Source organism: Protopterus annectens, chromosome 9.part0 (assembly GCF_019279795.1).
Source record: "Protopterus annectens isolate FY-2018-M chromosome 9.part0, PAN1.0, whole genome shotgun sequence".
NCBI lineage: Eukaryota > Metazoa > Chordata > Ceratodontiformes > Protopteridae > Protopterus > Protopterus annectens.
The window spans coordinates 1080348369-1080365800 of NC_056743.1; the positions used below are offsets into that span (position 1 = coordinate 1080348369).

The 17432-nt window shown below is 46.0% G+C and overlaps 1 protein-coding gene across 1 annotated transcript in view; it reads right to left on the bottom strand.

The window, feature by feature from the left end:
* Positions 1-17432, bottom strand: part of SP1 (Sp1 transcription factor) — a gene marked incomplete at its 3' end in the record, with an annotated part of 196517 nt that overhangs the window by 147434 nt on the left and 31651 nt on the right. Inside the window, 1 exon segment of the mRNA XM_044083910.1 lies at positions 9397-9565. Within this exon segment, the coding sequence (XP_043939845.1) occupies positions 9397-9565 (169 nt within the window).

Sequence of the window (17432 nt, forward strand, 5' to 3'; positions counted from 1 at the left end):
ACCTTGTCCCTTTTCCTCTTCTGGTACCAACTAAACAGCCCCCATGCTTAAGAGAGAGAGTACTTGATTTTGGGCCTCTGCTCACTGATTTGGGGGTAGATCTGGCCACCCGCTTGGTGTTGATAAGATGTGAAAGTGAAATCTGTATCCTTGGGACACTATATTTAAAACCCATTTGTCCTGGGTAATGAGTTGTCAGTTTTTGGCCTGCAGACCAATCTTTCCACCTAAAAGAGCATTCAGTTGGATAGTGCTTGGAAGTTTTAAAAGTAATTGAGAGAGTTTTCCATAGGGGGGAGTCTTACTACTCCCCGATTTGGGTGCGGAAACCTCCCACTGCTTATAGTCTTGCGTGTCCCCTGGGACTGAAACCTGGGGTTTCTGCTGTCTGGGTTTGGTTTGAGAAGACCTGGAAGGGGTTGGAAAGGACCAATTCTTAGATGGCCAATGCCTACTAAAATCTAGGAGGCTGAACTTAAGAAATATTTAACAGTTTGCATAGATTTAGCTTTACCTTCCATCTTTTTAAGAACTTCCTCAGCCCTGTTGCCAAATAGGCGGTCCTGATTTAAGGCAGCATCCAACAATTTAGCTTTAACATGATCAGGCAAAGATTGCTCCTTAAGCCAAGCATGCCTTCTGAGCACAGACCCAGTAACAGCAGCCCTGTAAGAGGCCTCTAAGGAATCAAATCTACATTGCAAAGTACGTTTTTCCAACCTGTTTAGCAGAATGCATTAAATACTATAATTCTTTATTTTCCGCAGTCAGGAATCATCATAATTTTCTGCTTAAGCAATCCAATAACATGTTGCTGATACTTTAACATATGAAACTTGGCAGTTTAAAGCCCTAATGGCCAAGGCTGCAGAAGTGTAAACCTTTTTACCCATCTATCCAGCACCCTGGAGTCTCTTTCAGAAGGGGAAGGATTTTTAGCAGTAGAAGCCTTAATGCCCTTGGATCCCTGTGAAATGTCTCTATATCCACAATTAGATTTTTAAAAAGGAACTTATGTGAATCAGGAAAGTACAGTTTTGTACCTACCATAAATGTAGATGTCCGATAGGTATGCATCTGCAGTCCTTACATATGGGTTGTCTTGCCTCAGGCAGCCCTTCGGTCGGCCGGATTCCAAAGTCTGGGTCCGGCATCGGTTGATGTCGCCTTCTCCCCGACGTCAGAGTGCCTGGGGTATAAAAGCATCAGCCGACGCCATCTTCCTTAGTTTTTCTTGCCCCAAATGCCAGGTGCCCTCTAAGGAAGGCTAAATTTGGAGAGATGCAAAAAATTCCAAACATGCACAGTAATATAAAACAAATACACCACAACTGATAACCCCAGCTAGCTATAAGAGGGAAGTACCCAGGAAATACCACAGAGGGGAAGGAGGGAGGGAAAACCTGACTGCAGATGCATACCTATCGGACATCTACATTTATGGTAGGTACAAAACTGTACTATGTCCTTCAAGGATGCATCTGCAGTCCTTACATATGGGTAGAATACCATAGCCAAGCTAGGGGTGGTAGGTTCTAAGAAAAGGATGGTGTAGCTAAAATGCCCTGAAGGACTGCCGTAGCAAAGCCTGCTCTGGATCTGGAATATAAGGCTAAGTTGTAATGCTTGGAAAATGTATGCACGGAGCTCCATGTAGCAGCTTCTAAAATGTCCTTGGTAGCCACCCCTCTTAAGAAGGCTGTGGAGGTGGTTGTGGCTTTGGTGGAATGAGGTCTAATGTTAGCCGGCACAGTTTTGCCATGAAAAGAGTAACAGAATCGAATGCAATTCCCTGTCCATTTGGAAATTGTCTGTTTGGAAATTGCTTTTCCTTGTACACCAGCAGCATATGCTACAAATAGCTTGTCAGTTTTTCTGTAAGTCTTAGTTCTGTCCAAGTAGTAGCACAACTGTCTGTGAATGTCCAGGGTATGCAGAAGTTTCTCCCCTTTGTTCTGTGGATTAGGAAAGAAGGTAGGCAGGTGAATAGCTTGGTTTAGTGAGACCCTGGATACCACTTTTGGCATGAATGAAGGATTGGTTCTCAATGAGACTCTGTCCTGATGAAAAATAAGAAAAGGTTGTACTGCTATGAGGGCCTGCAACTCAGATACTATTCTTGCTGAGGTTATGGCCAGAAGGAGGCAGTCTTCCAAGACAGGAACTGTAGTTCTGAAGATGCTGCTGGTTCAAAGGGAGGAAGAGTTAATTTTTTTAACATGAAGTTAAGGTCCCATGTAGGCACTTGGTGGCTTCCTTGGAGGATTGATGTTTTTAATTCCCCTTAAACTGCCTTAGGAGTGGATGAGAAAAGACAGGTGGATCAGTATTGTATTCTGCTGAAATTGCTGAAGCATGAATCTTTATGGAAGAGTAAGAAAGGCCATTGTGGAGCATTTCTGCCAAGTATTCCAGGATATGTGCCATGTTCATAACTGTCGCATCTAGGCCCTTTGTGGTGTTCCAAGTGCGAAATCTCTTCCATTTTGCTGAATATGCCTTTCTTGTAGAAGGTCGACGAGCTTCCATGATGATGTCCTTCACTGCCTTAGATAGCTTATCCTGGTGAGGAGTCAAGGTATTCTCCAGGCTGTCAGCTGCAAGGCTTTCAGGCTGGAGTGCAGAGTTTTGTAATTGTGCTGTGTCAGAAGAAGTGGCCATAGTGGTAGAGAACACTGTTTCGTGCGTGACATGCTCCTTAACAGTGGGAACCAGTGCTGTCTGGGCCAGTCCGGAGCTATCAGAATCACTCTTGGCTGCTCTGTCCTGATCTTCAGTAAGACCTTGGTCATTAATGGAAGAGGTGGGAATGCATACACTGTTGGAGTATTCCAGCTGAAAGAGAGGGCGTCCACTTTCCATGCCTGCGGGTGGAATGTCCTTGTGCAGAATTTCTTCAGCTGATGGTTGTGGTGGGTGGCAAAAAGATTTATGTCCGGCCTCCACCATGATTGAGTTATCTGAAGGAAGATGTCTGGGTGCAGCATCCATTCGTGTGGATCCATGATATTTCTGCTTAGCCTGTCCGCCAGTATATTGTCTTTTCCTGGCACAAACTGGGACTGCAGCACTATATTGATTTTTAGGGAAAGTTCCCAAAGATTCATTGCCAGCCTGCAAAGAGGGTAGAAATGGGTACCTCCTTGCTTGTTTATGTACCACATAACTGTGGTATTGTCTGTCCTTATTAGCAGGTGTCCTTGATGCAGAAAATGTTTGAAGGCCTCGATTGCATGTATCGCTGCCAGCATTTCCTTTTGGTTTATGTGCATGCTCAATTCTTTCTGTGACCATAATCCTTGAATGCATCTGCCCTCCATGTGTGCTCCCCATCCAAGGTCTGAAGCGTCCGTTGTAATGGTTTGGCTAATTATTGGTTTGCTGAAGGGCAGGCCCCTGTTTGACTGGCTTGCTTGAGCCCACCACAGAAATTCCTTTTGAAGGCATGGAATGAGTGGTATCAAAGCTTCTAGGCTGTGACTGTGCTGAAACCATAAACTCCTTAGGTACCATTGTAGTTTCCTCATATGCAGCCTTGCTTGTGGAATCAGAAGAATGCAAGATGCCATGTAACCCATGGCCTGCAGGATTTGAGTTTGTTTTGTCAGATTTTCGAAATAATCCGGTAGTTGTCTGTTTTTCTTCCGTGAGAAAAGCCATTTGGGTGGTTGTATCTAGTTTCGCACCCAGAAAAATTATCCTTTGGGATGGAACAAGGCTTGATTTCTGAATGTTGACTGTATATCCCAAAGCCTGAAGTAGGCGGATGGCATAATTCAAGTGTTTTACCAAAGTTTGTTGGCTGTCCGCTTGTATAAGGCAGTCGTCCAGATATGGGTATATTTGAATCCCCTGAAGTCTGCAGTGTGCAATTACTGATGCCAGGCATTTCGTGAATACTCTGGGCGCAGTAGATAAGCCAAAGGGCAATGCTGAGAATTGATAATGCTCTGAACCTGCAAGAAATCTGAGGTGTCTTCTGCAACTTTGTCTGATAGGGACATGCAGGTATGCCTCCTTGAGGTCTAGAGTTACCAGCCAAGACCCCTTGCCCAGCATGGGAAGGAGTTGCTGTAGGGTCAGCATTTTGAATTTTGGCACAATGAGATAAGTATTCAGTGCGGACAAGTTGAGAATAGGCCTCCATTGATTTTCTTTTCTTGGGACAAGGAATAGTCTGGAATAAAATCCTTGGCCTTGCTCTGTGAGAGGAACCTTTTCTATAGCTTTCATTTGCAATAGGTTGGAAATTTGCTTTAAAGCCTCTGCCCTTTGATTTGGTGGCAGGTTTGGCATGCCTTTTCTTTTTGGTAATGTATGAAAATGGAACCTGTAACCTTTGTCTATTATTTGCAGTGTCCATTTGTCCCTTGTAATACTGTGCCAATTTTTCAAGAATAAAGATAGCTTTCCGCCCAAAGGTGCTTCCAATTGAGCCCTGGTTGGCGGGGTCAAGGTAAAGTCATTGAGTCTGTCCTTGTGCAGCAGTTGTAGGTCCTGCACTACCTCTCTGGTTAGGAGGCTGCCATTGACGTCCTCTGTAGGAGCCTCTAGCTTGCCCTCTACCTCTGGCACGCCTGTTCTTGCCTCTTTGAAATCTCTCTGCGTCTGGAAAGACCAATTCTTAGAGGGCCAATTTCTGCTGAATCTTGTTGGTTGGACCTGGAGAAAATCCTTGACTGTTTGCACAGATTTAGCCTTTTCCTCAAATTTCTTTAAGACCTCCTGAGCAGTGGAGCCAAATAACTTTTGCTTTTCCAGTGGCGCATCCAGAAGCTTTGCTTTAACATGATCTGGCAGAGTTTGTTCCTTCAGCCAAGCATGCCTACGTATGACTGCACCGGTCATTGCTGACCTACATGAAGCTTCCAATGCATCATAACCACACTGCAGGAAATGGTTGCTAACCTGTTGGGAGTTATGTACCAGATCCTGAAGTGACTTGCGATCTAGGGGTTCAGGTGAAGACAGTTTTTTATGCAATTCATCTAACAAATACTCTTGGTACTGTATCATATGGAATTGACAATTTAATGCCCTCATAGAAGAGTGGAAGAAGTATACACTTTTTTACCCCATCTCTCTAAAGCCCTGGACTCCCTTTCAGAGGGGAGTGGATTTTTAGTAGTGGCAGATGCAACCCCTTTAGGGCCCTGGGAAATAGTTTCAGGGTCAGCAGAGTGGGCCTTGTAAAGGAAATGATGCGAGTCCGGGACCCTGTAGTACCAAACGGGTTTGACAGGAGCCGGAGGAAGGGAGTCAGGGGTAATGCTAGACTCACAGTACACATCATCAATTACATTCAAAACAGGAGGAATAGCCAAAGGTCTATGCTGAGGTAAATGCAAAAAAGTCCTTAATCTCTTCCTGGAATCAGAAAATTCCTGGCCCTGCCATTTGAAATGCTCTCTCATGCAGTGCAGGGTCTCCCCAAAGGACAACTCTTCAGGAGGGGAGGCAGAGGGAATAGATTCCTCTGCATCAGAATCCTCGTAGGCCGTAAAGGCCTCCTCCTGGTAGTCTGAAAGAGCAGAGCCATCTGAGGCCTCATCAGAGGACTGGGGATCAGTGGGCTCAGCCCTGGGCCTTTTGTCTGGAGGAGGTTTGAGAGCCCCTGTCCGGATGTGGCTGAGAGCCCCTAATCAAGGAAATGAGGTCCTCAGCTAAACTTAAATCTGTGAACCTGTGGTGGATCCCTGAGGAATAGCCTTGGGAGGCAGAGATTTTGGCTGTTTAGCAGCTTTAGCCCTAGTGAATGTCTTTATGGACATGGATGCAGGAGGCCTGGCTGCTCCACGTGCTGGAGTAGTTTTGTATAGGGAAATGGTGTCGGATGTTTCCGGAACACCGGTTTCTGAGGGAAATTCTAAAACAGACTCAGAAGAGGCCTCCGGGGCCGAGGTTGTCGGTTGTGCGGTATCGACGGTCGGAAGTACCAAGGACTCTGTTTCAGCCGAGACCAAGACACTCGCGGTAGGCCTAGGCGTGGTTTCAGCCAAAACCACGGTCCGCGTGTGTCGGTCCATGTCCTTCCGTTTTTTGGTTAAATGAGAAGTCGGAGTCTCCGACGGCATATTGTAACAGTAACTAGCCCCAAAAAATTCCTCTGCAAACTCCGCCCAACGCCTAAGAGTGCTTCGGTTGAAGGAAGCACAGGCTGTACAGGCCGAGACGTTGTGGTCTGGGCCTAGGCAGGGGAGGCAGTAAGAATGGAAATCCTTATGAGGTATTTGTTTCCCACAAGTTAAGCAATTATTAACTTTAAGCGTTTGAACTGACATCGGCTGAGGCAAGAAAGAGTCCCCAATGGGGTACTTAGCTTTTGAAGTCTTCGGCAGCTGAAGTTACAGGAGCTGGCCGACCGGCACTTGCGAACTGCTTCTGCTTCGGGCACCACACGGCAAGAAAGACTGGGGAAGATGGCGTCGGCTGATGCTTTTATACCCCAGGCGCTCTGACGTCGGGGAGAAGGCGACATCAGCCGACGCCGGACCCAGACTTTGGAATAATCCGGCCGACCGAAGGGCTGCCTGAGGCAGGACAACCCATATGTAAGGACTGCAGATGCATCCTTGAAGGACATCCCTGTAATAGCGGTCAGGTTTTCTGGGAGCAGCAGGCAAAGCATCAGGGGCCAAACTAGATTCCAAAAAAGTATCAACAATGTCTAGTACAGGAGGAATAGCTAATGGCCTATGCTGAGGTAAGAGTAAGAAATCCCTAAGCCTCTTTTTTGAATCCTGGCTTTCCCAGTGGAAATGCTCCCTTAGAGTATGTAAAATTTCACCAAAAGAAAAATCCTCTGGAGGGGAAGCAGAGGGAATAGAGTCCTCTGCATCAGAATCATCATAAGTAGATAAGGGCAAATCCAGATCATCAGAAGAATCATAAAAATCAGAATCCTGTACAGAAGATTCATAAACAACTTCAGTCCTAGGTCTCTTAGAAGGGGGAAGATGGCTTCCCCTGGTTAGAGTTATAAGATCTTCAACCATTCTTATTTGTTTTTTAGGCGTAGAGGCCTGAGCATGTGGCCTGGGCGTAGTTGTTTTAGGCATGGTTCGAGATTTAGACCTAAATGAAGGAGGCATCAGCTTAATATGCAAGTCCGTAGGCCTGAATACACCCTCAGAAGCCGGTGCCTGCACAGCGGCTCTGGACCCATCCAAGGTAGAGACACATCTGCGGGTTCCATAGTTGAAGCATCTTGCGGTATACCGGACTCCGAATGGGTCTCAGTAGAGGCCTACGAATCAGAAGTAGTGGGTATCAGGGGCTGCGAAAGCGCCTCAATGAGTACCGGCGAACTGGCGACTGGCTTAGGAGAGGCGTCCTTGGCAGTTTTGGACCTCGGCGGCCTGTCTGTCAATCGTTGCGTTTTTTTCGAAATCCCCGTAGTCGGGTGGCTAATCGACAACATTTCTGGATAATTAAACAGAGAACCGAAATATTTAGAGGCAAAAATATACCAACGATGGATAGTGCGCTGTCAGGGCCCAGGCAAGGAATATAGTACGAATTAAAATTTTTATGAGGTATTTGCTTTCCACAAGTAATGCAATTAACTTTTACGGACATCAGTAAGGAGCAAGAAAAAGTTTCCCCAACGGGGTACTTGGCTTTAGTTGAAGACTTCGGTTCTGAAACTCGAAAATGAAAATTTCAGGAGTCTGCCAAGCGAACTGCTTCTGCTTCAGGCACCGCACGGCAAGAAAGACTGATGTAATGGCGTCGACTGCATGTTTTATACCCCTGACGACCGGACGTCATGGAAGAAGGGACAGCAACAGACGCAGGACCCAAGACTTTGTTAATCAGGCCGACTGAGGGCTACTGCAAGCAGATAACACAAATGTAAAGACTGCAACAGTGAAACGAAGATAATCAGAAATTTCAGAACCCTGATCAGAAGAATCGCAGCCAAATTCAGTCCTAGGTCTCTTAGAGGGGGAAGGTTGGCTTCCCCTGATTTTTTAGGCATAGAGGCCTGACCATGCTGTCTGGGCTTTGGTTTTCTAGACATGGATCGAGTTTTAGGCCTTGAAGAAGATGGCATCGGTTTAATATGCAAGTCAGTAGGCCTTAATACACCCTCAGATGTCTGTGCCTGCACAGCGGCTCCGGACCCATCCAAGGTAGAGACATCCGTAGGTTCCACAGTTGAAGCATCTCGCGGCATACCGGACTCCGAATGGGTCTCAGTTGAGGCCTACGAATCTGAAGTAGCAGGTATCAGGGGCCGCGAATGCACCTCACTGAATACCGGTGAACTGGCAACTAGCTTAGGAGAAGAGTCGTTGGCAGCTTTGGACCTAGGCAGCCTGTCTCTGCCTTTATCTTTGCATTTTTGCAGAATGTCGGTAGTCTGGTGGCTTACCGAAGCCATATCTGGATAAGTGAACTGAGTACCGAAATTTAGAAACATAAATATACTGACGACGAATAGTTTGTTGTTTAAATAAGGCACAAAACAGACAGCGAGGTAAGTCGTAGTCAGGGCCTAGGCAAGGAATACAGTACGAATGAAAATCTTTATGAGGCATTTGCTTTCCACAAGAAATACAATTATTGACTTTTACTGATATCGGTTTAGAGCAAGAAAATGTTTCCCCAACGGGGTACTTAGCTTTAGTTGAAGACTTCAGTTCTGAAACTCAAAAACGAAAATTGCAGGAGTCGGCGACCGGCACTTGCGAACGGCTACTGCTTCAGGCACCGCATGGCAAGGAAAACTGATGTAATAGCGTCAGCTGCATGCTTTATACCCCCCAGACTACCAGACGTCATGGAAGACGAGACAGCAACTGACGCAGGACCCAAGACTTTGATAATCAGGCCGACTGAGGGCTACTGCAAGCAGATAACCCAAATGTGATGACTGCAACAGTGAAACACTAAGAATATCGGGCGTTCAGATCAGCAATCAAACTATGGTGTTCAGTCTGGCGGCAAAGAAGTTCTGAGGATGGTATATCCGGTTGTCACCTTTATGCCCTAAGCTACTGTAAGGATATATGCTGATCCTTAAAGCAACCTAAAGGCTTTGGTATACTGACCAGATGCTGGGTCGCCCTTGACAGGGGATCCCTAAAGTAATGCAATCAACAGAGATATGGAAGGACATCTTATTTGATGTATTCATACTTTAAGTCAGGGTGCTAGTTACTCTAAAGAGGTACAATATCGAGCTCTCAACAATAAACTGAATCAGTAAATGCACACTGCTGCTAAGGCAGTGCCTACACTGACAACAGTGAAAGTGCAGAAAGCAAAGTGACAAGTCATAGTAAAATAATGAAGCAAATGAAATTAAGCACAAACTCAGAAAAGCTACAACTGTATCAGTGTTTTATATTCACTACTGCCAAAAGGTGACCGTCTAATGTTCCAACTTACCTGCCTTCACCCTCTTTGCAGTAAGGGCAAGTGCAAGCTTCTCTCCGTAGTCTCCGTCCTTGCTGAGGCTGAGGATCTGGACTTGTCTCTCCTTCCTCCATTGCAGTGCCCTCCTCATTCATCAAGTCACCTGAAGCCCCATGAAGGCCAATTTGTGTGCTGTGGTCTCCTACAAAACAGGAAAAGTAAAATCCTTGCTTTCAGACCTTTGTACTATGCCCCTTATTCACTTTGTGTATAATGTAATAAAGCAATACAATTAAAATACGTTACGCATTTTTCTGTTGTAATGACTCATTCCTTTCTTGTATTAAAATAAATGGTAATGATTGTTACTTAGTTTGTAGTCTGTAGTCCAACTTCAACTATTGTTTCTGCTCCTCACTTGAAATCAAAAGTCTATGACACTGGATCAATGAATTCACTTAATGGGAATTAAATACTTTCAGATCTGTCACCACAGCAATACAAGTACTACTACAGTTCTACAACATTTTGAAATAATTACCTGTGCAGTAAGTAAGCAGCTCATATAAACGGTGTTGTGTCACAGGTGGAGCCACAGCTTAACCTTGGTACTAAAAAGGTCACAAAGGCAGGGAACATGATCTTGGACAAGACACAGACTACCACATAATATGCATACCTATTTGTACATCAAGCAATAAGTCACGTACGCACCATAACATTCCATGCGAGTTGCTCCATCTCGCCTTCACTCTTCACTGATGGTTTCGAAGCCGATCCCTCGGCTCAGACTTGGCAGTTAGCAAAGCTCAAGGTTTAGCAGTAGATCAAGACCAAGCCCCTTATCCCATAATGCACTGCTGGAATTACCTCAGATGTTATTTGCTGCGTGTACCATATCCCTGTAAGAGAACTACTCTCCCAAGAGAGGAAGGAGGATTGAATAACCAGGATGAGACCAGCCTTTAGGTAAACTATCAGCTAAGGAAGGGGATGGAGGGAGGGACGTGAGAATGAAGGCAAGATGGAACAACTCACATGGAATGTTATGGTGAGTACATTCAATCTCGCCGTTCATTCTTCACTGATGGGTAGCGTCCCTAGCACCCTCAATCTTGGCCGGCTCATGGGAGTGCAGTCTTCAGAACCGTAGACCCAACAGAAGCTCTGTCCATGGAGGCCTCATCGACTTTGTAATGAGTGATAAAGGTATGAGGTTTAGACCAAGTGGCTGCAGCGCAAATGTTATCAAGGGGCAATTTGGCTTGGAATGCAGAAGATGTAGAAACTGCTCTGGTTGAATGAGCTTTAATCTTGTGCAGTAAGGGCATATTAGCAGCTGAATAAAAGGCGATACAATCAATCAGATAGCCATTTAGAGAGGGTTGTTTTAGACACTGGGTTTAGACACTGGTTTACCTTTTCTGGCTTCAGAGAAAGACACCAAGAGCTGATCTGATTTTCTAACATTTTTTATTCTGCCCATATAATATCTGAGCCGTCTGTGAACGTCAAGTTTGTGCAGCATATACTCTAGCTTGTTGGAATGGTTAGGGAAGAAGACTGGCAACTCAATGACTGTTGATATTAGATTCCGAACAAACTCTGGGCAAAAAAGAGGGGTTTGCCCTAAGAGATGCTCTATCAGCACGAAAAATCAAATAAGGAGGGCTGATAGATAAGGGCTTGAAGTTCTGACACTCTGCGGGCAGAAATAATAGCCACCAGAAATATGGTTTTCCAGGATAAAAATTTTAGATCACAAGATGATGCTGGTTCAAATGGGGGAAGAATTATACGAGACAGCATAAAGTTTAGATTCCAAGGAGAATAAGGAGTCTTCACTGCAGGCCTCATGTGAAAGGTTCCTTTGAGAAAGGCCTTTGACAACTTGTGGGCCATAACGTTCAGTCCGTCCACTCTGAGATGAAAGTTAGATATAGCAGCCAACTGGACCCGAACCATAGCAGCTGCAGCACCTTAATTAAAAATCATAGTCAAGAATTCTAAAATGGATGTCAAAGGGGCTTGATAAGGATCAATGTTCTGGTTAGAATCCCATATGGAAAATCTCTTCCACTTACTAAGATATAATCTTCTGGTGGATGGCTAGTGGGAAGACAAGAGGATCTGCCTTGTCTCATCAGAAAGATCATGAAGCCTGGCTATGATGGGAACTGGAGCAGCCAAGCTGTGAGCTTCAGTGACTGCAATGAAGGATGGAGGTCCCCCGACGGATGTGTCAGAAGGTCCAGAACTGGGTCCAGAATCCAATGATCCTTAAATAGATTAAGAAATGGGAACCAAATCTGCCGAGGCCAATGAGGGGCTATATGAATGATAGTCCTCCCCAGCGACATTGCCTTCTGTAGAAACTTTGGTATTAGCGGGATAGGTGGAAATGCATAGAGACGACTCTGGGGCCAATTGTGTACGAGTGCGTCCCTCGGGGGTTCTCCCGGAGGGGGTATCAGGGCAAAGTAGCTTCTGCATTTCGTGTTGAAGTGACTGGCAAATAGATCGCAGCAAGGCTGGTCCCATCTGCAGAAAATCCTGTCCGCAATCTCTTGCTTGAGGGACCACTCATGAGGCAACAAGATTGCTCTACTTAGTTTGTCCGCTATCACGTTAAATCACCCTGGGATATGCATTGCCAACAGAAAGCGCTGGGAGGAGATAACCCACTGCCAAACTCTGAGGGCTTCTCGGCAAAAGGGGTAAGACTTGGTCCCACCTTGCTTGTTCAAGTACCAGACTACTGACATATTGTCAATCTGAATCGCAATCGTCCCTTGAGGAAGAGGGTCCTGGAAGTACTGCAACGCTAGAAGTACTGCTCTCATCTCCAGGACATTGATATGCAGATGTGTCTCTTGATCCGTCCATGTGCCTTGGGGCAGTCTTTCCCTGACCCCCCCCCCCCTATCAGGGAAGCTTCCGTGGTCACAGTGGCTACTGGAGGGGGTAGTACAAAGGGGCATCCTATGGTTACATGAAGAGACGTCAACCACCACTGGAGATCTCTCTTGCAGGAGTTCGTAATTAAAATCATGTGATTCACTGGAAGTTCCTGATAAGACCACTGAGTGAACAGCAGCCATTGAAAAATCCGCACATGCATCCTTGCTAATGGTATGGCCAAGATCGCTGCAGCCATCAAACCCAAGACTTAAGACTTCTGTGGCTGGTGCGCTGTCCTTCGATACCAAAGAGCTGACCTGCTGGCAAAGAAGAAATCTTGATTGGTAGTCGTAGAGTGGTGGTTGAAGTGTCTAACTCTGCCCCTATAAAGACGATATGCTGCGATGGCAATAAGACAGACTTTCTGAGTTGATCGTAATGCCTAAGTGATGGCAGTGTGTCAGAGTGCACTCCCTTGCCTGAGTGAGTTGATGCCTGGTGGTGGAGGGAAGGAGTCAATCATAGAGATATGGAAACACCTGGAATCCTAGACGCCTCTGGTGAGCCATAAGCACTGCCATGTATTTGGTGAACACTCTGGGGGTTGTAGTGAGACCAAAGGACAGGGCTCAAAATTGATAATGATTGGCTCCCAGCCAGAAACGCAGACCTCTGGATGGCGTGGCCATTTTTATATGGTAGCACGCATCCTTGAGATCTATCGAGCATATCCAATGGTCTCTCCCTAAGAAAGACGTACAGACTGTAGCGTGACCATCTGGAACTTCTTTCTTGACAAATTGGTTGAGTCTGCGGAGGTCCAAAATAGATCGCCAGTCCTCTGTTTTCTTTGGAACCAAAAAGAATCTTGAGTAAGTTCCATATCTTATCTGGTCTGCTGGGACTGGCTGAATGGCTCTTTGTCTAGCAACTTGCGGACCTCTATAGTTGCTGGTTCCTTGTAACTGGGTGAAACGCCAGGGATTCTCCTTGGGGTTGTGGGTGGAGTGGAGAATGGTATGAAATACCCTCTGGAGATCATACTTTGTACCCAGTTGTATCTCGCCAGGCATCTGGGTACAAAGATAAGTGACCCCCGACTGCCTCCAGAGCAGGACAGTCGGGCCTCCCCCTTCAGGAGCGCTGATAGGGCTGACCAGAGAAGTTATCTCTGCCACACTGGTGCTGCGGACCCCCTCTGCCACGAGGATGGCGTCTTCCATTATTACCTCCTCCTCTGCCTCTAAAGGGGGGTTCACCACATGTGTCCTGAAAGGCTCCTTGGGCTTTTCAGAACCATATCTTCCCCACCCCTCTGGCCTTTGGGTAAGGCCGCATAGGGGTGGAAAAGCAGACTCCAACAGCAGACAGAGTCTCCTGCTCACACTTGGTAAGAGTGTCCTTCACTTTGGGCCCAAAAAGAGATGAGCCATTAAAAGGGGTGCTGACAAATGAAGACTTAAAAGGCTTTGCGAAGGAACACAAGCGCATCCAGGAATGTCTTCGTAAAGCAACTCCTGTACCCGCTGCCCAACTCGTCCCAACGGCTGCATATATGAGCCGCATGGCAGAGTTCAAAATGGAATTTAGGGTAACAATCTGGGCGGCAACTTTGTCGGAAGCCGCTACAGCACCCTGAAGAGCATCTCCCAACTCCTTAAGGAGATCTCTTTGCAGTCTGGTGAAATGAGTCAAATAGTTCAGGGATCGGAGTGTAAAAGTTGCTGAACTAAACATGCATTTCCCGTATCGATCCATGATCCTAGACTCTGTTAGGAGGACGGATCGATGAGGAAGTCTATGACATTTCCTTCTTGGTGGCTGCCACCATGGCATCAATAGGGACTCCCTTGGTCAAAAAGGCTTTATCCACAGGGGCAGAAATAAACTTGTTAGGCCTCCGAGGGACATGTCCCATGGACTCCGGCGACTCCCACGCCCTCAGAGAGACCAGCTGCATGAGCTCATCGAAGGGCAGAGACACCCAAGAGGTGGAAAGTTGAGACCCGAAAGCCTTCAGGAGAACTGACTTGTCCTCAAGTAGGACTTTTGGACTACCAATCACCCCTCTGCCTAAGGATCTCAAATATCTCCGCAAAGGAGATATCTTCAGAGGGGGATCATGGGGACCCTTCTGATTCATCCAAGTCAGTGTTCGATGTCAAGGACTTCTGTGGGAGTCCAAGTTTCTCTTCCTGGGAACCTCCTCAGTGGGAGCTTCTGGGGAGGTCTCAGAAGGGCAAGGGGCACCCTGTGGGGCTACCCAAGGCTCAGGGGTCTTTACGCTTGGCCTGGACGATGGAGGCAGACACGGACACAGGTGCTTTGGGGGAAGAAGAGGCCAGACCTAGCGTCGAGGATGTCTTTGGGGATAAGGCTCTCCTCATGGCACCAAAAGCATCAAGGCTTTGATGAGGAGTCGACTGACCCAAAGGAACCGCCAGCCCCCCCCCGCACTGAGGCCGTGGGCTCCGAGCCGGAGGTAGGAGCCGAGCTCATCCGAGCAGAGGCCCAGAAAGGAAGAGTCGGCAATGACAAGTCGGTGCGACTATCCTCTCCGGAACAGACGAGAGCAACGACCCCTAGAGTCCCCAGTCGGTGCCAAGGACGTCAGAGTAGATGGAACTGATGACACCCGTGCAGGTCTTGGCTCCAAAGGCTCCACGATCAGCAGGTCGGCCCCCTCTGGCTTCGCAGATCCAGTACGGCTCGGAAAGGAATTGTCGGCAATGACAAGTCGGTGCGACTATCCTCCCCGGAACTGACGAGAGCAACGTCCCCTAGAGTCCCCAGTCGGTGCCAAGGACGTCAGAGTAGATGGAACAGATAACACCCGTGCAGGTCTTGGCTCCAAAGGCTCAACGATCGGCAGGTCGCCCCCTCTGGCTTCGCAGATCCAGTACGGCTCGGAGGAGCAGTCAAGTCCAGGGTGGTGGTCTTCGGTTCCAACGCTCGGGTCAGAGCAGACAATAATTTAAGCAAGGCCTGGTGCCCATAAGAGCTTCTGCACAAATCGGTCCATATCCAAATCCGAGATGTTAACAAAAGACCTAGAGGAGTGCACAAAGGGTGCTGCTTGGAGGATTGGAGATACAGGTCTCTCAGAGACCGGCTCCACAACTGTGGGTCGGCTCCGAAAAGAAGAGACACTCAGCTCCGAGAGCTGTGGAGCCGAAGTCCCGTGATCCTCAAGTTTCTTAGAATTTGACGATTCTTTGGATGCTTTAGAATCTGCAGAGGATCTAGAGGATTTAGAGAACTTGCTGGCCCCATCCTGGTCACTCCAGGCTTAAGCAAAATCCCTATCCACAAGCTTAGTTTTCCTCTCCAAAAGAAACCTAGCAGAAAAGGAAAGGCAAATGCTGCAGGACTCCTGCAAGTGCACCGCACCTAAACAGTAGACTCACTGAACGTGCCAGTACGTGTGAGACATCATCTGCCCACAGTCTGGACATTTCTTAAATCCAGACCTGGGGTGTTTTTTCTTTTTGTTCAGACATACTAGGAAAAACTTTAGGCTTATTTTAAACACAACCCACACAAGCCTAAATACAGCCTGGAATAAAACAACCAACTAGGCTCAAATAAACCTGCTTAAGTTATACAACACATTCTAAACTATGCCCGGAGAAAAAAACAGGGCTAAACTAAGTAAATAACTATCTAAATACACTTCTAAATATACACACTATGAATGCAATAACTGTTACAGTGGAAAACCAGTACTACCAACGCATAAATAACTAGGCCCAACACGAGGCAACTACACCTAGAGAAATATAGTAAAGCACCAAGGGAAATTTGAAGCAAAACTGTCTACAGTACCTATACAAATGTCTAAGTAAATATTAGATGAAAGATGAGAAGTAACTTGCAAAAAAACACATTTTTTTCTCAAAGAAGACTTGAGCAAACTGGAACCACAGAGATCTGTACCGCAGCAAACCAGATCTTGGGGTAATTCCAGCAGTGCATCATGGGATAAGGGGCTTGGTCTCGAGCTACTGGTAAACCTTGAGCCTTGCTAACGGCCATGTCGGAGCCGAGGGATCGGCTCCAAACCCATCAATGAAGAATGAACGAGATTGAACAACTTCACATTATGAAGAATTCCCAGTTCACCTACAGCAGGGGTCTTTGACACGTGGAAGGAAAACAGTACCCACTGAAAATCAAGCACTGTGAAGCTTGTTGCTAAAATATTTTAAGTAAAATTGAAAATATGACAGCAGATTTTTAAGAAGTCATTCACTGTAACAATAAACCATAACAATTGTATTCATTCATATCAAGTGCGTCTTCTCAAATTTTGCAAAAGTAGTGGCACCTTCTCTGCAAGGAATAGACTCTGGTATCACACTTGTTAGGTAGGTAGGTAGGATGGAACCAGTCTCCCTGATGCATGTGAATGTGAGGATATGCCTAAAAAGTCTACACAAAAATATTCTTGCTCCTTCCTAAAAAAAAAAAAAAAAAAAAAAAAAAAAAAAAAAACCCAGAATATCTAACGTAACAACTGAATATTTTTGCATGTGAATGTGAGGATATGCCTAAAAAGTCTACACAAAAATATTCTTGCTCCTTCCTAAAAAAAAAAAAAAAACAAAAAAAAAAAAAAAAAAAACAAAAAAAAAAACCAAAAAAAAACAAAAAAACCCAGAATATCTAACGTAACAACTGAATATTTTAAATGCAAAAAGCAGTTGTGTGGGTAACTTACCAATGGAAGATGTTCCAATAAATCACTGTTGCAGTACTTCTCACAAATGTCCACCAGGATACCATACATTTAGTCAGTATGCAAAGCAGTCTCCCTCCTCATGTATCATAAACCTACCCTTAGCATAATCGGCTGTGCTAGTCTGAGAGGACATACAGGCAAACCACCTCAAGCCTTCTTGCACCAAAGGTTGGAGGCGGATGTAACTTAAGTCCTAAAAAAGAAAAGAGGGTGGGAAATAAGTATACCAAATCCCACCCAGAGAAAATGACTAGTAAGGAGGATATGAAAGAGTATCTGTGCTTCAACAATTACCTATTCCAACATTTACCACTATGGCTAAGCTGTGGTCACAACTGTACTACGTTTTCATAAGATCACTGTTGCAGTACTGCACAGAAATGGGATGACTCAAAGCTTCAATAAGTATGGGAGGAAGACCTGAATT